The following is a 23,511-nucleotide window of genomic DNA, read 5'->3' on the forward strand; positions in this document are numbered from 1 at the left end:
CAGGGGGAGAGAAAGCGTGGCTTCTGAGAAAGCGGAGCCACGAGGTGAGTGGCCCTAAGGACGCACGCTGCATCGAGTGGGCGCGTGGGCAGGCTTTCCGAAATGCCCTCCAATCTGCTCTGCTACCTAGCCGTCCTACTCCCCAGTGCCAACGAGTCAACACCCACGACTTACAAGGCAGGTCACTGCTCCAGGCACTTCACTCACGCACTCCGTACCACTCTTCCTCATCTCACATACAAGGAAACCGCAGTGTCTCAGCGAGTGTGAGTCAAGGCTACCTGGCCCCGCATCATGCCTCTAACCTCTGGACGCACAGAGGCAAGGGCGGGACAAGGCCCTGGCTGGGACAAGGTGAGGGCGAGGCCACATCAGTGAGCCGCTCCCAGGAGTAAAAGCTGGCGCCACCCCAGCAGGATGCACAACCCTAGTGGGTATTCTCCTTGAGGGTCTAGTTCTGACCTCGTCACTAGGGCCTCCCCAGATATCCCTCCACCTGAGGCCTGGGATCTGCGTGGAGTCCTGATTCGTGGTCTCTGTAAGGAGCTCACCACAGGATGGACCACCACAAGCCACCCTCCATGGAGCTGTCCACCCGGCATGGCCAGGCACCAAGGGCCGTGAAGGGGTTTGGGGAGCAGACAGAGGCCATGGGGCTCTTCCTCGGAAGGAGGAGTCTTTCCTATCTGTGCACACAAAGACAGAAGTGCGAGCACAGGCTCCCACCTCCGCCCAGAAAAAGCAGAGCCTCACAAGTAGAGCAACTCTATCCATTTAGCATCCAAACTGGGACACTCTGGGCAACGAGCAGGGAGCCTACTAATTACACCAGGACACATGGCCCTAAAGAAAGAAACTTACAAGAAAGGCAGTCTACACATTCCTGCTGCCAAAAATCAGGTTGCAAAGACAACACAGCCACTGAGAATACCTACAATGAGACAAAGACACAAAACCTGGAGCCAAGGGTAAGGTCCTCGGCAGCAGGGAGCAGAGAGGAAGGATGTGGACGAGGCCTCCAAGAGGAGCAAGCACAGGCCAACGGCAGAGATGGAGGTCAGGGAGGCCGGCTGGCATGTGAGGAGCCCCACGCTCCCCCTAGAAGCAGCAGAGCCTCTCACACAGTGCCGCCCTCTCCCTGGGAGCACCTTACAGAGCGGGGTTCCCAGGGGTGGGGGGGCGCATCCGAACCGCCATGCGGCTGGAGCCTCTGGGGCCCTCCTCCGGAGCTCTAAGTCCAAGAATCCTCTGACAGTCCCACGCTTCGGCCAAATCAGAAGTAGCACTGGACAGAGGCAAAGACAGTAAATACTTGATGAAACAATCACCCTAACACCAACTGCTCTCAGCATAGAACACATCCACGCTGCTGCCACACACCTGACCACAGCTGAGCCCCAAGCTGTGTGTGCAGATGTGCACACGTGGGTGCAACACGGTGAGGCCAATGCCATGGCAGTCGAGCACGTCCTGGGGACCTGGGGTAACTAGGATGGCGCAGAGGATGGAGGTGGAATCTGCAGTGTTAGCTACACATGGGCAGCAAATGCCAAGCCAAAAATGACAGAAATACAGGAAACAAAGATGTCAAATAATGGTTTGGCAAAATGTGGGCTGGGCTTCCCTGGTGGCTCCTTTCCTGGCAAAAACCCTGCCTGCCGAGCAGGAGATGTGGGCTTCATCCCTGGGTTGGGAAGATTCCCTGGAGAAGAGAATGGCTTCCCACTCCAGTCTTCTTGCCTGGAAAAATCCCACGGACCGAGGAGCCTGGCAGGCTATATATAGTCCATGGGGTCGCAAAAGAGTTGGACACAACTTATCGACCAAACAACAACAAGCAGAAACCAAAACTGAGATGGGGATAATAATGGCTTTAGGTTATTTTTGTAACAACTTACTTTTTTGAGGCATAATTCACACACTATACCACTCCTCTGTTGTACAACAGGTGTAAAATTCAATACAAATCCAGGTTTGTATTGCACCCATTGCTACCATCACGTCTAGAGCAGCTTCGTCGCCGTGGAAAAGCAGCCCTGTGCGCTTCAGCTGCCATTCCCGCACTCTCCCCTGGGGTCCCCAGGGGCCACCCTAATAGGGATGTTTCACACGAACGGAATCAGGTAACACGTGGTCTTTCGTGCCTGACTTCTCTCACTGAGTGTATGTTTTCTAAGCTCAGCTGTGCCATAGTGGGTGCCTGTCTCTCTCCTTTTCATGGCCAAATAATATTCCATTGTGTGGATGGACCACATTCGTTTACTGATGATACTGGGGTTGTTTCCCCCTTTTGGTGACCGTTTTTAAAAATCCTTTAGGAGAGATCAAAGAAGTAAACAACAGCTGTCTAACTGACCCCAGGCCCCTTGGCATTGGCTCCCAGCAGCTTCCCCACACCTCACCATTCAGGGGTGCACCAGCATCTCCCTGCATCGCCTGGCCTTCAGCGCCCATGGCCCCCTACCCCAGGACACTGAAGCCCCAGCTTAGCTCCTGCTCACCAGGATCTTCATGAGGGAATGGAGGTCGGGGAGGGGGTGGCCTTGGCTGCTCCTGCACATAGGCACAGCCCCTGCAGGTCCTTACCCTGGTTTCTTCTGCCCGCCCGTGCCACCATCTCTGCCCCTGCACCCCACTGTCCACAGTGCTGAGGTCTGGCCTGATGAGGTGCTTCCCGGTGCAGCTCATAGCAGATCTCCACGGGACCCAGCAATACCCCCACCACAAGCCAGTCTCCACCCTGAAGAGCTGAGGGGTGAGAAAGATGTGTGTTCACAGCAGCACGATTCACAATAGCCAGACGCAGAACAGCCCAAGTGTCCATCTACAGACAGACATAAACAAAATGTTCTACACCATAGAATGCAATATTCATCCAGAAACAAGCAGTACACAGTGATTTCGTGTTACCATGCGAACTCTGAAAACATGCTCGGTGCAAAAAGCCCGACAAAAGGCCACAATTTCTACAATTCCATTTTGATGAAATATCTAGAATAGGTAAATCAGTAGGGACAGAAAGCAGACTGGTGGCTGCTGAGGATGGGGGTGGGAAGTGGGATAAAGCTGCTTAGTAGTAATGGATGTTCTTTTGGTGTGATGAGATGTTTACAGAGTGCTGGTGACTTTAGCATATCATGACGAGATGTTTACATTAGAGTGCTGGTGACTTTAGCATATTGTGACTGTGCTAAATGTAAGTGAACTGAACCCTTTAAAATTATTAATTTTACATTTCATGAATTTTACCACAAAAAAAAAACAAAAACTCACACACAGAGCTCACTGGATCCCAGGCCCTGAGATGGGAGGGCATGCAGCCGCCAGCCTGCTGGCCACCACCCCTCATTCCCCAGCTCAGCTTCCTGCTCACCCCTCTGCCCACACACATGCCCTGCAAGTCCAGTCCATGCCCAGGCCTCCTCCCCGGACTGCAGCAGCTGGAGGAAGAGGGGAAAGGAACACTTTAAAAAAAACCCTTCCCTGTTTGGGCTTGACTAGGAGCCCGTGGCCACGGGATTTTTGGAACATGACGCCATTTGTGGCAAAGGGAGGAATGCCAGAGAATGCGTGGGACAAATTTTGGAGCCAATGGTTTTGCAGGAAAAAGTCACACCCTGTCCCTCAAAAAGCAGTGCTTCCTATAAAGTGACAGGTAGGACAGGAGAGTCTGATGAAAGGAAGTAAGGGAGAGACAGGAAATGTAACAAGTTCAGCCCAAGCCTCGCCTCCACTCCACCCTTCCCAGCACACACACACTCTGGCAGGGCAGCTCCCAGACACGAAGGGCCAGAGGCCACACAGGGCCAGAGATCTAAGGTCCAGAAGGCTGGCCTGAGCCCACTCAGGTCCGTTTGGGAACCCTGGGAGGAGGGTCCAGGTCAGACTGTCTGCACAAGTTCCAGGACCTCTTTCCATCTCAGTTTTCTTATCTCTCTAATTCATAAGGCTGCCGTGAATGTAAATGGTTAGCAGTGGCCGGGCACACAGCAATAACTGTCAGCTCTGAATCCCACCACTGCCCCAGAAAATAATCCCAGAGCACATCAACTACTCCTCCAACTAAGTATAGAAAACCACACCAGAGACGGCTATGTGGCCAGTACGCTGGCTCCATTCCCAGGAAGAAAACCCAAGCTCACAAGTTTCCAGCAGGGAAGGGAGATGTAGGGATGAGAGTCAATGGGCTGTCTGCTGAGATGGCACCTGCCTGTTGACAAGCTAGACTGCAAACTCTCACAAGGAGCCACGTCTGCTCATTTAGACCCCACGGAAGGGTGCCCTTGGCAGAAGGCTCTACCCCCTGAAAGAGTGTGTGATCCCTAGGATGCGGGGCAGGGGGGGAGGAAGCCAGAGGACCCCCCTGCCAGCTGAGGGGAGTTATCAAAGCTGGTGACCCAAGGGCCTGGGCCAATCTCCTGCTCACCGCCCAGCGACTCACTACTAGGCCCAGGCTGCTCTCTATGCTCCTCTGCCCTTTTCACCCAGGCCCAGTGCACGAGAGCTTGGATTCCCAGATAACTGCTCCCAGGGGCACCTGCAAGATAAGCAGCTTCTCTTAACCCTCTGCCACCTTGCTGATGGCAACTGAGACACTTCCACACAAAGTGACTTCTGAAATTGGGGCGTGCCACTGCCATTCGACTAAACAACTGCCCTTCCTGGGACTGGCAGTGTGCATTTCTCTGGGCTCGGCAGGTGCTCAGGGGTGGCTACTGCCCCGGCTGCTGGCCTCTGGAGCAGCCCACACCCTCCAGTGGTAGGTCTTAGCCCAGCGTACCTGGTCTCTCCAGTTTTGTCGTCGTTGTTTTTGCCACACAGAGCAGCATGTGGGATCTTAGGTCCTTGACTAAAGGGACAGAACCTGTGCCTCGTGCAACGGAAGCACAGAGTCTTAGCCACTGACCACCAGGGGAGCCCTGCCTCTTCGCTTCTTATACTCTAAAAATTCTTAAAACTGGTTCACTCTTTATACTTGAACACATTCTGAAAATTAAACCCACACAAGCAAACGGACTATGGTCCTTCCAATCCCTAGGGGCTGATGTGGGGCAGCTGCTAAGTGGTGCCAAGCAGCTCACAAGAGAGGGGCAGCCTGGGCTTCTGTGGTGTGGGCACCAGGTAGACAGAAAGAGTTTGATGGCAGCCATGCTGCAGAATCTCATCACAGAGGCAGGTCCCCTCTCTGGGTCACCACGTGCCCACCACACACTCAGGCGTTTACAGAGCTGAGGCTTGCTCTTTCCTGCAACCCCCATCCTCACAGGCACTCAGACATGGGTCCTGTTGCAGCCCCCATTTTCAGAGGAGGGATGCAGACACTTAGACTCTGAGTAAGTTGCTTAAGCAGCATAAGACCCAAATCCAAGCTGAAAGCCCCCGTCCTCAACCCTCCCATTCCCTTACCCAAGCACGTGTGAACTAAAAGTGGGACTGTGTCAGATTTGTAGGTCAGAGCGGTCCCCAAGCAGAAGACCCGCCAGCTGAGGTAGAGAGGCTCTGAGAGTAGCACCCAGGGGACCTGGACTCTTTCTCTGGTTCACCTGGGACTCCCAGCAGCAGCTCCCCTGCCTGGCCCCTTGAGCTGCGCACCAGGACACTGGGAGGGGAGAGAACATGGAGTCTCCCTGTTCCAACCAGGGCTTTAGGATCTGGAGTCAAGGACACAACTACTTCCTGATTGGGAATCCCTCAGGGGAAAACAGTGATTCCCGTTCAAAGCTCACCAAAGGTATGGTCACTGCAACAGGCCAGCAGCCTGTCCAGGAGATGTGCAATACCACAACGCTGAGACTTTAGGACCTGCGAAATGCTCTGCCCTTCCCATGCCCCCCACCAACTAAGGAATCCAAGTCAGGGCAAGGCCCTGTCTCTGACAGAAAGGTTAACATTTGCTTTCAGACAGAGTGGGCAAACAGAACTCTGAAAACTCCACACTCGCCTTCCTGTGACCTAGGCTGAACTTCTCTGGGTCTCAGTGGCTCCATCTGCTAACGGGGACAATCCTTCACCTGCTTGAGGGTGGGGGGATTACCCAGCCCCTCAGGCCCCTTCTCCTTGGGGTAGGAATTAGAAGTCCATTAAACAGCTTCAACTTAGTTTGCAGACCTCGGCCTCCTACTGAAACCTTAACAGGTTAACAAGTCACAGTGGCCGCTTATAAGCTGGCATGGGAACCAGGTGGAACACAGCCCATCCCTAGGCAGCTCAGTGACCTCAAGCTGATCTAACCTAAGCCTGACTGGTTCGCCATGTCCCTGCCCCACAGGCGGCCATGCTGCCCCCAGCCCTGCTCGCCTTCCCAGCTGAAGACAGTAGAAGGAGGTCATGGTACTAACAACACCGGACCCAGGGCGACGCAGGCTCGGGAGGACTCCACAGGCCTGTCCACTCACCCTCACTGCAAGCTGCCCCCGCCATCCAGCACAGCACACACACCAAGCTGAGCAAGGGGAGGAAGGAGCCAGAAGGGTTACAGGCTCCAGGCAAGAATCAGGCTATGGTTTCATGTGAACTAGGATGACCCTGAGGAAACCAGCAAGTGGTTTGGAAGAGTCTAGTCCAGTCTCCAGAGACAAAATGCCAAGCTTCTGGCTCTTGCCCCCAAAGGAAATGAGAGCATCAGAGCAGTGGCGCTGGGCACTCGGGGGTCCCAGCCCAGGGCAGCTGTGAGAGAGCCCAGATCACTCACAGAGCCCTCTGCTAAAATCAAAGGGAGATCTCAGGCAAAGTCTTCAAACCTGCCCCTTGTACACTCAGAAACAAGCGGAGGTCCCACGTGTGGGAAACAGAAACAAACGGCTGAGAGGCCAAGCACCAACCGCGTGTGGCCCAGAACCGTGTCACTTTTCCGGCTTCATACACGCTTCTGTACGAGACTCCTTTGAGTAAAAGGCTCCGCAATTTAAAGTTTGAAAACCGCTGACGTGGTTCAACCATGTCATCTCAGATGGGAAAGTGATGCTCAGAGAGTAAATTTTCAGGGATAAAGGAAGCCTGTTTTCTCAGATTAACTGCTTCGAAACCAGCCCCCAGCGCTTCGCACTCCCCCGTGTCCTGGCCGCCGCCCACAGCATGAGGATGGAGGCAACAGAAGCGCAGCTCCCTCTAGTCTCTCCTCCTTGGCTTAAGGCGCCTTTTTCAAGTCTAGATGGCAACTTGGTAACAACTTAAAGATAAGTATTCCAAGTCAAATTTATTTCAGCTAAACAGCATCAGGGTGCCAGTGATCTGGAGAGAGCCCAAACAAAGGCTGTTCCCCACAGCAGAGGCCCTTGGCATCCTTTCTGGAATATTAATTACCACAAAGGGATTCGGTAGCCTTCACAGGCCTGGTCAGTACTCTCCATCCATTCTGTTAGCGAACTAGACCACTCCTGAGAACAAAATGTGGGCAGTGGCTTTGGAGTTGGGAAACCGAGGCCAGGAGAACATAGGTGACCTTTCTGGGTCACCCTGCAATGTCTGTGCCAAGAATAGAACACAGGTCTTCCATTGTAGCCCTTCTGCGGGGCCAGGGAACAAGAACTCGGAAAGAAAGGTCAAGTGGCAGCTAGAATGCTGGGAAAAGCAGCTAGGATGCAGCTGCGGAGCACTGAGCAAACAGAGGGTGGTGCGGGGTGCAGGCACCCCACCTCCACGTGCCCCACCAAGCCACCCTAGGCTCTCACTCGCTCCCCATAGCATGTGTCTACTAAGCCCTGACCAGCCGGCACCCTGCTCTCCTCTGCCCTGCTGGGGCAGCAGGAACCAGAGCCCAGAGCTCTCAAATACAGTGAAAGGAGTCACCCCCCAAAAAAGTGACTTTCAAGGAAAGAACCCCCTGAAGTTGGCAAAAACACACCATGAGGGGATGCAGATAAGAGTATCAATACCCAGCTGATAACTCTTTTTGTAGCTCCAGGACTCCGAACGCGAGCTGAGGAGAAAAAATCCACAGGCACAGCCTTCCCAGCTGTGGGCCAGGCCACTGCAGCCAGAGCCACCCCACTCATCACTGTAGACAACAGCCACACGTGGCCACTGAGCACTTGGAATGAGGCTAGTCTGGACCAAAGGTGCTGTAAAGGTAAAAGTACATATAACAGCATGCTTACATGTTGAAACAGTAATTAATGTTTTAGATACATTATGTTAAATATAATTAAAATTAATCTCACTTGTTTCTTTTTACTTTGTGGCAACCAGAAAATTTTAAATTACATACCTGGTTTGCATTACAGTTCTACCGGACAGGGCTGGTCTAATGGGGCGGGGGCAGGGGGTGAGGGGTGGCAGTGAGTTGGGGGTTGGAAAGCTCTGTATGCTCACTCTAGAGACCAAATCTAGCCCACCGGTTACTTTTTCTTAAGGTCCCAAGACCAAGAATGGTTTTTACATTTTCAAATGGTTATATAAGTACGTACCTAAATGCCTCAATTTTGCCTGTGGGCCTACAAAGCTGAAAATATTATCTGGCGCTTTAAGTAAGTCTTTGCCAATCCCTAGACTCTGGAAACAAAATAATCAGATACTCCCTCCAGAGACACTAGAAGCAGAAGGCAGGTTTAGGGTGTGTGTGTGTGTGTCTGTATGTGTGATTCTTGAACTTTTTTTATTGAGACAAAATTCACATCACATAAAATTAACCACTTTCAACAGAATAGTTCAGTGGCGTTTAGTACATTCATAGTGTTAGGGAAACAGCATCTCTGCCTAAGACATTTCATCACTCCAAAACAGAACCTTGATCAGGTTCTGTTCAAGGTTCTGTTCATCATCAGCAGGTGTGCCCTGTTCCCCTCTAACCAAAACCCTTGCAACCACTAATCTGCTTTCTGTCTCTACAGATTTACCTGTTCTGGACATTTCATATAAATGGAATCATACAGTGTTTGACCTTTTGTGTCTGACTCTTTCACTTAATATCAGTTTTTGAGGGTCAATCGTGTTGTAGCACGTCTCATTACTTCATTCCTGTTTTATAACTGAATGATATTGTACTGTGTGGACAGACAATAATTTCCCTGTTCATCCACTGATGCATATTTGGGTTGGTGCTACTTTCAGCTATTGTAAATAGTGCTGTTAGAAACATAGGCATAAAACTGTTTGTCTGAATACCTGTTTCCAATTCTTTTGGGTATACGCTAGGAATGGAACTGCTGAGTCACGTGCTGATTCTTTTGAGGAACTGCCAAGCTGATTCCCACAGCAACTGTACCATTTTACACTCCCAGAAACGATGCACGAGGGCTCCAACGTCGCCACATCTTCACCACACTGAACACTTTCCCTTTTTCTTCTACAGCCATCCTGGTGGGTATGAAGTGGTACCTCACTGTGGTTTCAGTTTGCATTTCCCTAATGACTAACGATATTAACCATTTTTCATGTGCTTGTTTGGTCATTTGTAAGGTCTGGGATTTCTGACACACCCTTTACCAAACTATCTACCAAGCTGAATAATCACAAATCTTCTAAAATGGGTGGGCATGTAATCTTTCCGTTCTTTCTGAGATAAATGTTAAGTCAAATAAAGAAGTTCCATACCCTGGAACATCTAAGAACGTCACAGAACAAAGAGAAATGATGGACTGACTGGTGAAATGATTCACAAGGGGAGCAAGGCCTGGCCCACCCACCTCCATGTCTGGGATTGCCACCCCAATGCCCCAGAAGCCCCAGCACTGGAGGATGAGCGCAGCAAGGGCGGAATTAGACTGAGGGGCTGAGGGAAGACACAGCAGGGCTGAAGAGCCGGGAAAGACCAAGACGAACCTCCTCTTTCTCCTGGAGAGAGACAACCCAGCCAAGGTCCCACCAACAAAACAGTGCTAGACCAGGGACTAGAACTGCAGTTTGGTGATTTCTTTCACAAGAAGCCATGCTTAATGGTGCACAAGTCAGTTGGAGAGGGAGACATCCAGCCAATGGCCACCAGGAACCCAGGCTGGGACGAGGACCTGGAAGCCAAGACCCCTGAGTTCCAGATCTGCTGCTCCCACTGACCCACAAGCCTCCCCCATCTCGTTTCACTCTACACAGCCTCGTGAGCTACTCCATTCACTCCTATGACATCAGAATTCCCACTGGGCCCCAACCCCTCCTCCAGCTCTAACCAACTACCTAAGTAGTGATTCCACCTAAGGACCACATTGGACCTCCACCTCCTTGAAGTCAAATTTACCGCTTTTTTAACTTGGGAATTCCCTACTCCCCCAAATTTACTCCAAATCTGCTATTCTCAACTGCCGTTAAAGGTACTTTTACCCAATCAGGTTTCCTCAATTCGCACCTCTGATCGACTGCCAATGTCTTGTTCCCAGTATCAGCACTGACCTGGAGAAGACCTTTACGGACATTTACCTGGACTTCTTCAAGAGCATCTATTAGAGCTTCTGCCTTTAGCCAGAATTATTATCTTCCTACAACACAAACCCAATGGGTTAAAAAGCTAAGCACAGGTAATTCTCTGGAGGTCCAGTGGTTAGGACACCATGCTGCTTTCACTGCCAAGGGCCCAGGTTCGATCCCCTGTTAGAGAACTAAGATTCCCACAAGCCACACAGTGTGGCCAAAAAAAACCACAAACAAAGTTAAGCATAAAAATAATATTTGCTTACTTATATTAGAGAAAATATTAGAGGCTATTTTATAACGCTGGAAATAAAACCTTTATAAGCATGAGAGTAAAACTACAAACTATAAAGGAAAACATGGAAACCTAACTGCATTCATGTTTCAAACTACAATATAAAGGCTTCCCAGGTGGCTCAGAAGGTAAAGAATCTGCCCACAGTGTGGGAGAGTTCTGTTCAATCCCTGTTCGGGAAGATTCCCTGGAGAAAGATATGGTAACCCATTATAGTATTCTTGCCTGGAGAGTTCCATGGACAGAGGAGCCTGGCAGGCTACATACAGTCCATGGGGTCACAGGGTCGGACACGACTGAGCGACTAAAGAGAAAACAGAAAACACTTTACATTCACTTAAACATAGTATATAACAGGTACTGCAACTGCTGAGCTTGCGTGCTGTAGAAGCCTGCACGCCACAAAACGACCCAGGTACCAAATTAATATCTAGAGTGGGAGTCAGCAAACCATGGCTCCAGGCCAATCCTCTCAACTGTCTGATTTTATAAATAAAGTTTTACTGGAAACAGCCATACCCCTTAGGTTACATCTTGTCTACAGCAGCTTCACACAGCGGCGTCTGTGGTACAGTGGTAGAGCTCCATAGTAGCCACAAAGGTCTATGGCCCACAAGGCTGAAATATTTACTATCTGACCTTTTACAGAAAGTTTGTGGACTCCTGACCTAGAATATATACAGAACACTCCTACAACTCAATGGGATGAGGGGTTGGGGGGACTAACCTGAGAAATGGGGAAGTAATATGAAAATCCACAAAGAAGCAAAATATACCCAACAAATATTATTAAAAGAGGCTTAACCTCACTGGTAACTTGGGAATTATAGAACTAAATCATTTGATAATACCCAGTCGTGGCAATGATAAGATATACAATCTTTTCCGGAAGACAATTTGATGATTCTCTGTAAAAAATATATATATATTTAATGCATTTTATATCTATTCACTCATTCTATTTTTACAGATCTGCCCCCAGAAAAATACTTGCACTTTTGCGTGTGCAGATGCACACACACATACCCAAAAGCAGTTAGAAAGCTGTTCACTGAAGCATTCACTATCTATAACAACAAAACCAGTAAGGAACCTTGCTGCCCAGCAATAAGGTAATGGTTAAACTATGGTACATCCCTGACCATATAAAATGCAAAACAAGTTTGGTATACATGTATGACCATGAAAATGGCTACAAGATATCATCAAGGAGAGGGAAAAAAAATTATGGGGCAGAGCAAAAATGCACACAGTTTAGGTTAAAAAAGATTTTTTTCACTGTACTTGACTGTGTGTATGCAGAGAAATGCACAGGAGAACAACTAACGCATAAACACCTTAAAGAGGAGGTAGCCTGGATGATCCCTGATCTATCTTCCAGCCTTGACGGTCTAAAATAAGCTCGGGGCGGGAGGGCCAACAGGAAGCAAGGACTTGGGGAAGACTGATGGGAACCGATTGGCTGAGGTTTCCTAATGGAGCCCTGAGGATGGGGCTGGGGGTGGAGGGCCGGATGCAGGGAGCAGAAGCTAAGGCTGTTGGCAACGGCCCTGAGTCTCCCTCCTCTTTTCAAGAGCAGTTTCTTCCTGAAAGATCCCAGGAGGTAGAAGCCTGGCGTAATCCCTCCAGGCACAAATAACCCAATCATTTCAGAAACTACCATTCCACTTGTACCAGGGAGGGCCCAGGCCTATTTCAAAACCTACATACAGTTCAACTGTGAATACACTGCAAGAATAAGGTACTTTTAAATTTGCAACATCCACCCACGAATCCAATTAATAATCAGCATTTTAAAAACAGATACATTTCAAATATGCAGATTTCATTCCAGTTCAACTAAGCTTAAGAATCAGAAAACAAGCCCTCTGAGGTGTAAACACCCAATTTAAACAGCTGCCTGGAATAACTAGAAAACTCTCAGAATAACCCTTGCCAAGGCCAGAAACTTTTTAAATTCAAGTTTACTATTCTTCAGGTTGATTCTTGTTTGTTTTTTAAGCTGTAAAAGGAAAAAGTTTACTAAGATATCACGCCGTTTTTCATAACAGCCTGGTGAGGGAAGAGAGCCAGGGATTCCTGCTCCCAATTTATGGAGAAGGAAATGAAACTATACCAAGCAAACGGACTTGTTCAAGGTCACGCAGTTGCCAGTGACAGCAAGCCTAGAAGCTCGGGTCTCCTGAGTCCTGGTCCAGGACCCTCATCGTCACAGGAACTGCTTCCGCGGGAGAGAAGTCCCGGTGGAGAGAAGGGCATGTCCCTTAGAAGCCCACCCACCACCGGGACCACCACCGGGAAACGGGTCCTGAGGTCCTGACGCTCTGACTCTGCGGCCCCGGGTGTGGAGTCTCGGTAACGGGAGTCTTTTCCTGGCCGCTGGGGACGGCGGCGGGTCCCGTGCCGTCATCCCTGCCAGGCCACCCACTCTGCAGCGAGAGAAACGGCCCGCCCCAGCCACTCGAAAGCGGCGCGCCGATGGAAGCGGCCGCGACGAGGTCAGCTCCCAGCCACACGCAGGGGGACCAGGGAGACCTCGAGGAGATGGGGGCCGGGGAGAGGCCGCGTGGGGGCCAGACGGCCCGGGAAGCGGGAGTGCTCGCGCCGGGCCGCAGAGCCCAGCTCCGGAGGCCGGCCGCCCCAGCAACCCCGCCCGGGCACGCGGGACGGCCCGGCGCCGCGCTGTGGGCGGGTTTCCGCCGACGAAGCCTGCGAAGCCCCCCGGGGACGAGGGACACTGCCGGGAGCGGCGACTCTGGGGGCGGGGAGGCCGCGAGCCCCTCCTGCCGGCGGCCCGGGGTCGCGCCCGGAGCGAGACCTGGACCCAGGCCGCCCCCGCCCGGAGCCACCGGCGAGAGATGAGTCGGGGGGGCCGGGGGGGCGCGGAGCTGGACGGCCGCAAGCGGCCCCGCGCTTTGTTCCCGCGCTCGGCCGGGCGCCCCGAGCCGCCGAAACGCATGAGTCACCGGGCGGCGAGCGGAGGGCGCCGCTCGTCCCGCGGGCGCCGCTTTGTCCGCCCCGCCCGCGCCGGCCGCTCACCTGCGTCAGGTCTTCGTCGTTGAGCAGATGCGACTCGCGGGGCTTGAAGCAGTTCTGACACTTGCTCTTGTTGAAGATGTTGGCCTGGAATTTCCTGCACGGGTTCTCCTTGGCCGCCGACATGGCCGGGCGCGGGCTCAGGCCGGGCGCCGCCGCATCCCCGGCCGCCGCCTCCAGCCGCGCACGCAGGCCAGAGCCTCAGAGAGCGCGCGGCCCTCGCCGCCCGCCCGCGCCGCCGCCACCCGCCGGCCCCGGGCCCATGGACGCGGCCTCGCGCGCCCGCTCCCGCTCCCACCGCCCCGCCGGTCCCCGCGCTCGGTGCCCGCGCAGCCCTCGGCGCCCGCGGCCGTAGCGAAGGGGAGCGGAGCGCCGGGCGCACTCCAGGGCGGCGGGCGCGCGCGAGGAGGCGACGGGCCAGCGCGCGGGGCGGGGCAGCGCGCGGGGTGGGCCCGCGTCCCGGCGCGATCGGCGCCTCGTCAGACCAATGGCAGCTCCACCTCCCGGCTAACAAAGAAACCTTCTAGCCAATGGGAGTCGGGGGAGGGACAGAAGGCGGCCTGGCGCAAGGTAACTTGTGTAGGCGGAGGAAGGAGGGGAGTGGTGGGGCGTTCAGGCTTGGTGGACGGGCGCGCGGCCGCCGGGCCTGACAGCTGCGGAGGCGGAGCCTGAAGGCGGGGCGGGGCCTGTGGGAGGGGCGGGAAGGAGAGGGGCCTACCGGCCGGCTCCGCAAACAGCTCCTGCAACCTCGCGGTCGCGCCCACGCGGAGAGGATTAGTTTGACACCCACTGGGCGCGGGCCCCGCGTGGCGGTCAGTAAGGCTCCATACAGTTCCGAGTACTTGATATGCGCGAGACTCACAGCCTCCCCATCCACATTTTACGTGGGCGGACACTAAGCGGAGAAGTTAAGGAGAGGGAGGTAGGGTTTCGAGGGGTGACTAAGAGGCGTCAGCCTGGAAGAGCTGTCAGTTCTATTGCGGGAGATTAGTGAGGGCTGACGCGATGCCAGCTACTAAGCCAGGCATTCCTGCCCCCATGACGTGCTGGAGGAAATTAAGGCTCCGACGCCCGAAGTCACTGGGGGAGGGAGGGGTCGCTGTGCTAGGCGGGCCGACTCTCACTCCAGTCGTCCACTCGCCAGCCTCCTAACCAAAAGACCGCTTGGCGAAGACCGTAAAGGAGGCGCAGGCAGAAGGCTCAGCAGCCCAGAGAGGGCTCTCCTCGGGGAGATCGGGGGTGGCTTCAGGGAAGAGGGAGAATCCAAGCAGAAGGCGAGAGGTTGGGAGGGGCTGGGGTAAGGGAGGAAGGAGCCGGACGGGATGGGGCTGGCAGCCTGGACCTCGGGTTTCAAGCTCTGACGGGTAAAGGTCATTCTGCTGGCAGTCAGGAGTCCACCACCGGAGTTTTCAAACAAGGGGGGTGAGCCAACTCGCCTCACAGAGGAGGTGACACCGAAGCATGTGTTAGTGGCAGGGACAGCAGCTGTTGCTTAAGGAATGGAAGGTTTTAGAAGCAGCAGATGCTTCCAGGGCTGTGTACTTTTCCACTGAGCATCCGATGAACATCGCAGGGAGGTGGATTTCAAGTCAGTGTAAGACAATACTTCCCTCCAAAGGGAGCTGAAGAAAGGTGGATCCACGTCCTGTGGCCACCTGAGGCGAAAGGCCAGCTCTTGACCTTGGGCAAGTGCCGTCACCTGCCGGCTGCCTCAGTTACCTCATCTACAAAACTTGCATGATTGTGTTCTTGTTGTGAGCATTACATGACACAATCCTTATAAAATATTTAGCATAATGTGTCAAAATGTTAATTGGTGAATCTAGGCAAAGGGTGTTTATTGTCCTATCCTTGTAATGTTTCTGTTGGTTTACATTTTTGCAGAGTAAAAAAATGTGTGTGTGTCAGGGGACAGAGAGAGTTGCACAGAATCCTCAGAAACTGACACCAATGCTGGCCTCTGGGGAGAGAGCTGGGTGGTGAGAGGTAACCTACTTTTAATTTTCACTGTGAGCCCTTTTGTTTCTTTGGACTTGGTATTATGTGGTATCCCTGGGTTGGGAAGATCCCCTGGAGAAGGGAATGGCTACCCACCCCAGTATTCTTGCCTGGAGAATTCCATGGACAGAGGAGCCTGGCGGGTTATAGTCCGTGGGGTCACAAAGTGGAACACGACTGAGCAACTAACTTTTGCTTCACAACTTGTTTTAAAATAATTTTTAAAGTCTTACCCATGCCTGAAGGCCAACTCATAGGCTCCTGCCCTTAAGAAAATGCTTGGGGGACTTCGCTGATGGTCCAGGGGTTAAGACTCCACACTTCCACTTCAGTAGGCACAGGTTCCATCTCTGGACTGGGAACTAAGATCCCGCATGCTGCGTGGGGTGACCAAAAAATAAAAGTGAAAAAGAAAATGCCTGGCATGTTCAGCTCTAGTTGGCACACACAGGTGGCACCTGCCTTGAATGGAAAGGGTCTGCAGCTGGGCAGAAGATGACGTGTGATTCAAGCCACCTGAGAGGAGCTCACACTGAGCAAGCAGAGACAGATAAGAGCAGAGGGCAGAGACAGTCAACCCGGGCTGTTGTGAGGGTCCAGACAAGGGGACCCAGCTGTGTGCGTGCAGCTTCTGGGAGGGGTGCTTGGAGGAGGCAGTGCTAGGGCTGAGACCTGAGCTGAGTAGGAACCAGCCAGGATGAGGCAGAGGGCGAGCATTTCCAGACAGAAGTAGGACAGAGTCAAGAGTGATCCAGAAAGAGTGAGCAGACCGTGCTCACAGAGCTTCAGCCCTTGCAGAACGGACACCTGTTACCATGGGTTACAGCCTGGCCTCTTTACGGAGATGGGTTGTTGGTGTTTATTATCATCATTTTATCTCCATTTTACAGAAAACACACATGAGACTCGGGGCGTTTAAAGAACTTGCCTGTGGTCACAACACATACCCTCTAAGAGAGGATTCAAATGCACACAGGCTTCAAACGACCCCAAAGCTTCCCGGGCAGCTGGAAACTAGTAAGTGATGTTGTTAGACTGAACACTTAAGAAGGGCTGCTGGCCTGAGAATGAAGTAGAGGAGGAGATTGCAAACACAACTGATCAGAAACTACTGCCACAGCCCAGGTAGTGGCCTGAACTAGGACGGAGTCAGAAGGAGACGATCAGAATGAATTTGGGAATATCCAAGAGGGAATCAGGTATACTTAACCTTCTAAGTGCTGTCCTCCAGACAGGACCAGACCACGGCACCATGCGAGCAGGACTGGGTCAGGAGTCCTGCTCCATTTCCCCGGAGCTTCCCTGCCTGGCACAGAGTAGGCACTTACAAAATGAATGGACAAAAACTGTCTGTCCCATCTCACTGTTGTGTCTCCCACACCAGAGTATAATACCCATGCACACGGGGCAACTTATCACCTTGGCTTGTTTCGGGGATCTTAGAACAGCACCTGGGACCACATCAAATACTGCACGTGAATGCTCTTTGGGCTGTCCACTCACAATCTGTCCACTGCAGACATCTCTATGGATGATGTAAAGCTCAAGCTGGCAATGACGAGGCAAGCAGTGCTCTTCACGTGGGCTCCAAATGCAGACAGGGGCATCTCACTGCTCTGTGCCCCAACACCATCCTATAAGGGAGCAGGACTCATGGACATGCACAAACACACATACATACACACTATACACACACATGCATATACGTGTACACACATACACACAAACACACGTACACACATACATACACAAGTACTACACATACATGTGCACACACGAATACATATACACATATGCACACACGTGCACACACGTGCACACACGCAGATGCACACATACACATATACACACACACGTGCGTGTACCCACTCTCAGATTCAGTGACAGAACCTCAGGGTAGAGACACACCTAGAGGGAAACCACCCTTTGATCTCGGTCACCGTGGATGAGTCTCCTCTGCCCTGAACCACATGTGAATGGAATCTGCACTGTGTCTGGCTTTCCTCGCGCAGCTGTGGGTCTGCGGATCCCGCGTTGTCATGCGTGTCAGTGCCTTGTGCATTCTCAACACTGCCTCAGAGTCCACTGATTGGATTGCCCTGCAAATGCTCTCCGTCTGGTCCATGATGAGTAACTCTCATAGGAACATCCTTGGCCTGACTCTGGCTGAGGAAAGCACTTGCTTTGTAGGATACACCCAAGAAGTGTTAGCTGGGTATTTGGTGAGAGTGTGTCTCACGTAACAGGAAACTGCCAAACAGTTCTCCAACCTGGGTGCTGGCTGTCCTCTCCCCTTTGCTTTAAACTTGGCAATGAGATTCACCAAGGGCCACACTGCCCCTCCAGCTCATGGCCCCCCTCGGAGATGCTGGACCTGGGCCCAGCAGCACTCAGGAAGCTATGCTGTAGATGCTGTGCCATGCCTGCCTGATCTTTGGGCAAGTTTTGGAAACAGTGGTGGAGCTGAGGTTCTTCAGTCTTAAGGGATTTAAAAAACACCTACTCTGGCCCCTACACCCACGTATTCTGATTTAATCAGCCTCTGGAAAAACTCCTTGAGGGGTTGCTGTCGGGGCAGGGGGGTGTGGCCCACTGGTTCAGGCAGAGTGGAAGTAACAAGCCGAGAGGCCACCGGCCTGGGAGGGCCCAGGAGGTCATGTGGCTGCATGAAAACACCCATCCGACCCAGCTCATGACCAACTGCTTTACTGCCTCTTGCAGTTCTGTGAGCTGACTGGGCCCAACAGGTGGCTTTGCTAGGTCTCACAAGAGCACAGTGAGACAGTGTCCAGGCTGAGGTCTTTCCTTTCTGCCTCTGTCCCGTGGCCTCTCCCCACAGCTCAGGGATCCCCAAAGTCCAGGAGGGAGGAGGCAGAACCAGCAGGCATCTCCCAGCCTGGCACCAGGTCCACCATCCCTCCATCTTCCGAGTCAGTGTCACTGCCCAGCCCCAGCACCGCCCCAGGGCCTGCATCCCTGGGAGTGCTTCCCTGGGCCCCTGAGAGTGGCTGCCACAAACACTGTCTGTTTCATAGGTTACTGTGAGGATGAAATATATTAATACACAGGACGTGTCTAGTTTGATACTTGTGACAGTAGTTGCTCAGAAGCTTTCTGCTTTTACTGTTGTGCCTAGAACCCCTGTGCTGGGGTTGGCAAGCTTTTTCTGTAGAGAGCCAGCTAGTAAATGTTTTAGGTTTTGCAGACCACCTGGTCTCTGACACAAGCACCCACTCAACTGTTGTTCCAGGGAGGCTTCATAGGCAATACATAAGTGCATGAGTGAGATGCGGTTCCAATAAAACTTTATTTACACTAACAAGTAGAGGGCCAGGTTGGCCCTCTCCCTTGAGTCCCCTCTTTTCCTGTCGGTCAGGCCTCCCTGTCCTGACCAGTCCCTCAGAAAGGTGGATCTCCCCGGTCCTGGTCTAGCCCCTGTCAGCCATCATGTCGAATCATAGGCTTCTGTGGCCATGGAGCGCTCTCAGTGTGCTCCATGCTGGGTTCTGTGTTCCCTCACATATAATCTCACTAAATGCAAATCAGTTCCTGCAGCACCAAGTTGTGCCTAGTGGGACTTCTTGGTGCCCTCCATCTTCGGTAGTCCCCCCCAAAGCCACCCCAAATGACCTATACTTCAAATGTTGCAAGCTCAGCTTGTCGGCCCCTCCCTGCCTGCTGCTTGGGGTTAGTATTACTCCCAGTTTACAGATGAGGAAACTGAGGCACAGGGAGGTCAAGGACCTCATTCAAGGTGATAGAACCAGTAAATAGTGAGGCTGAACTCAGACGTGTGCAGTCCATTTATAGCCAGTGCTCTACACTACGCAGCCAAGGGTGCTGTGGGCAGGTGGGCCCTGACCTTCCCTGGGGCTCAGGTGCGCTGCCCTCGGAGGAGGGCAGAGGAGCACGTAGGCGCCTTCCAACCTGATTCCCACAGGCACCAAATGACCACAGTCCTCAGATACGACAGGCCCTGGGCAGATAAAGTCCAGCAGGAGGGAAATTTAGCTGTCCTATTAAAATTTTCAGCATGCACACCCTCTGACCTAGTGAGTCCTCTGGGAAGAGAGGTGTGGAACTTCTCACGTGGGTGCACAAAGGTATGTCACGGACAAGGATGCTCAAGGCATCATTGTTCTCGAGGACAGAAACATGGAGACGCTCCAGCTGGCCACCTCTGGGAGATCTGATAAATAAATGATAGTTCTTTGATATAGGGGAGTGCCATGAAGCCAATAAGGAGTGAGAGGGTCAAAGTGTTCAGCCTTCTGCAATGTAAGGTGAAGTTTAAAAACTGGTTGGGGATGAGGTGGGAGGGAGGCTCAAGAGGGAGAGGATATATATAGTTATGACTGATTCCCATTGTTGTACAGCAGAAACCAACATAGCATTGTAAAGCAATTATCCTCCAATTAAAAAAAAAAAGTAAATGTAGGAAGAAAGCATAGAGGTATGTCATGAAGTCAATTATTTAAAAATATTATGTTTTTACTTGAAAATAAAAGAGCTGGTGGGAGGGACTTCCCTGGTGGCCCAGATGCCCCATTCCCAGCGCAGGAGACGCAGGTTCCATCCCTGGTTTGGGAAGATCCCACGTTCCATGGAGTAACTAAGCATGTGGGCCACAACTGCTGAGCCCAGACTCTATAGAGCCCATACTGCACAACAAGAGAAGCCACCGCTATGAGAAACCCACGCATCACAACTAGAGAAAGCCATCGTATAGCAACGAAGACCCAATGCAGCCAAAAATAAAATCATTATTTAAAAAGAAAAGAAAAATTTAATAAAGGAGTCAATGTCATCTCAAATAAACCTTTTTAAAAAAAGCTGATGGGAAAATGGTGTGTATTGTGCTGATTCCTGCCTTAAGTGTATATATATATATATACATAGATAGAGAGAGAGAGAGAGAGAGATAATATATCCACACACAGCATTTGCACAGAGAAAGTCTAAAGGCACAGACACCAGACTGTTGAAATTAACCTTGGGAGGTACAAGAATGGAAACTCTCAGATAAGCTACAGATTTATAGTATACAAACATTTGGTTTTTATTAATATAGAGAATCCTGTGATGAAGGTTGGTATTCCCACCCCCAGCTCCACAGTCACCAGCTCAGGATGAGTCTCCTTTTAGGCACCCTCCTCCCCTCCCATATTATATTAGAGCAGACGCCCAACTCATACCATTTCTTCCATAAACACTTCACTGTGTGCAAAGATCACACACAAGCACACCTTGGAGGCATTGTAGGTTTGGTTCCAGACCATTACAATAAAATGAATATTGCAATAAAGCAAGGTGCACACACACACACAAATTTCAACATGTGTCTCTAAAAGATAAGGACTATTTTTTTTAAAGCAGCCACAGCACCATGATCGCACCTAAAAACATAATAATTCTTTAACATCATCTAATGTCCAGTAAGTCATTTCTAGTTATCTCATAGAAACATGAATTATTTTCCTAACAATAATAATAAAGGTTGAAACAGAAAAGAAAGCCAGTCCAGAGGGCAGGCTGGTACAATCCTTCTGGAGGTTTGTTTAGTGACACTTATCAAAGCCTTAAAAATGTGCTTATCTTTGACCCAGCAATCCCGACCCACGAATTTATTCCAGGAAAACAAGATGAAAGAGGGAGGCAGACGCTGTTTTGCCGGGTGTGCCGCGCCTGTCACAGAGAGGCTGCTTGGAAAATATTTGTTGAATGTGAGGTTGAGCTTCAGTGTCGTTCTCTGCTGCTTTGTTTGTAAAAGGAAACACCGAAAGCAACAGAACTGACAGATGCTGGGGTCCCAGCGCAATATACAAGGGCGGGTCCGTAATGAAATGTGGCCCTGTCAGTGAGCTGGTTGTGATAATACACAGAGATGCTCCTATTTCCTCGAGTGTGGCCCAACGTCCCAGCGGGCATGCAAGGCTCGGGGTAGGGAAAGGGGACCGTCATATGTCACGGTGGAGAAGCCCAGCAGGCACTCCCCCCGGACATCAGCTGTGATGAATCACACAGACCTCAGGTGCCCAGATTCGATGCAGTGAGACCGATCTCCCCCCAAACCGCCACCCTAGTCACATCACGAGAAAAACATCAGACAAACCCAAATGAACCCGCATTCTACAAGATGCCTGAGAACACCCTTCAAAACTGTCAAGGTTGCGGAACAGGAGGAGAGGAAGCAGCTTGGCCTGAACCCCAAGTGGGATCCCAGACGGGGTCTGGAAATAGCAAAAGGACAGCTGCGGAAGAACCGGCAAAATCCTGATGAAGCTCCTAGTTTAGGGAATGATAATTTACTAATGTTAATGTCTTAGTTTTGGCAAACGTGCCATGGTTTAGTAGGGGAGGCTCGCATTCAGGGAGGCTGGGTGAAGCGTGGACAGGAACAGAGTGTGCTCTCCTGGCGACAAAGCTCAGTCATTCCAAAAAGTAGAGTATTTTAAGGCAACGGAAGATAGGTATTTCTTAGCATAGGGACGGGTACATGATACATTAAAGGGGGAATCTGTGTCTAGGCTCATATAGTTTTGTTGAATGATCCCAGTTTTGTAATTAGTCACCAACTAAGTGTGTGTATATAAATAAATGGAGGTATATGCAAAATACATGCACAAACACGCGGGAAGACTATGTCTGAGTGCACAGACTCCCATGGCTGCAGGCCCGGGGCTGGGGAGAGGTGCCAATGTCCTTCTGAAATGGACAGCAGCCTCTTGGTTCCAACCAGTCGTCCTGGAGGACGTGGAACCAGTCCTGATGGATCTTTTCATTTTTCAGAAGAAATCAAAATCCAGGCTGTTACCAAAGTTTCTAGGGCTCACTCAGATGTGGGGAGAGGCCCCCCCAGGGACACATGGCCAAGGAGAAGAGGGCTGAGGAGCCAAAAGGCCTGCAAGCCGTGTTCAAGCAGCACCATCCCACCTCACCCCTCTCTGCACCTGGGCCTGGAGGACAGCCAGCTGTCGAGGGGGGTTATAGGGAGGGCATGCCACTATCCCAGCCTCGGCCACGTACACAGCCAGGATGGGGCAGAGGTTTGCTCAGGGCCCACATGCCCAGGTTCTGACCCTCTGGTTGGGCAGGTCACCCTATGTGTGTGCGTATGAGTGATGGATTCAGCATCCCCTTGGGCGTCCATGTCTGTGTGTATCTGGGGGGGTCTGGCCATCTTTGAGGGTGTACATGGGCATGGCCATGTTATGTATTGATGTGTTACCACAAGTATACACTACTCGTGTATGCTACACAAGTATTGGCATGTCACCCACAGCTCCACAACTCTGTGTGTGTGTGTTGCACAGATGCGCACATCTGTGTCTCTGTTGTACACATGTGAGACAAGGCTCTATGCTTATGTGTGTCTGTGGGCAGCTGCCCTGTCTGGCTGGCCCTGATGCTTACATATCTGTGCTTCCATGGGACTGCCTGTGTGTCTGCACTGTGTATGCATACAAGTGTGCCTGTGTGTGTTTGTGTTTGTGTGTCTGCTCTGTTTGGTTGGGTTGTGTTTGCTTGCATGTCTCTTGTATGTCTGGGCATCTCAGGCATGTCCATGCCTCTGTGTATGTTACTGTATGTAGTTGTGTGTTGTGTCCACTGAGTGTACATATGTGTGCATGTATGTGGGAGTGTTGGGATCCAGGCTCAGAGTTTGGGTCATTCAGTCAGTACCAGCTTCTCAATTCCCTGGTTCCTGCAAGTCCCTACGTAGGGTCTAACAGCCCCATGAGCACCCAAGTCCCAGCCACAGGGTGAGAAGGTCAAGGGCAGGCCAGCTGCAGAGTCCAGGCTCGGAGCTTCAGGAGTCCACTCCTTTGTGTACACACGATGCA

General features: G+C 51.7%; 1 protein-coding gene and 1 long non-coding RNA gene across 13 annotated transcripts in view; both read right to left on the bottom strand.

Moving 5' to 3' along the window:
- Window positions 1-14,083, bottom strand: part of MPRIP (myosin phosphatase Rho interacting protein) — a 94,619-nt gene extending 80,536 nt beyond the window's left edge. For 10 of the 12 annotated variants that reach the window (XM_060395500.1, XM_027974752.2, XM_027974756.2 and 7 more), the window contains exon 1: window positions 13,673-14,083. In XM_060395500.1, coding sequence (XP_060251483.1) covers window positions 13,673-13,795 — 123 coding nt within the window. In that variant the 5' untranslated portion in view covers window positions 13,796-14,083. The remainder of the gene's footprint in view (window positions 1-13,672) is intronic. The other 2 variants (XM_042255766.2, XM_042255760.2) reach the window with 1 other exon arrangement.
- On the bottom strand, window positions 1,882-13,350 carry LOC132657415 (uncharacterized). Its single transcript, XR_009595562.1, has 2 exons — window positions 9,103-13,350; window positions 1,882-8,060 (listed from the first exon to the last, which is right to left on the bottom strand). It is a non-coding gene; the product is annotated as an uncharacterized LOC132657415 (long non-coding RNA).
- Window positions 14,084-23,511: the final 9,428 nt, after the last annotated feature.

The sequence above is a fragment of the Ovis aries genome, chromosome 11 (genome assembly GCF_016772045.2).
Source record: "Ovis aries strain OAR_USU_Benz2616 breed Rambouillet chromosome 11, ARS-UI_Ramb_v3.0, whole genome shotgun sequence".
NCBI lineage: Eukaryota > Metazoa > Chordata > Mammalia > Artiodactyla > Bovidae > Ovis > Ovis aries.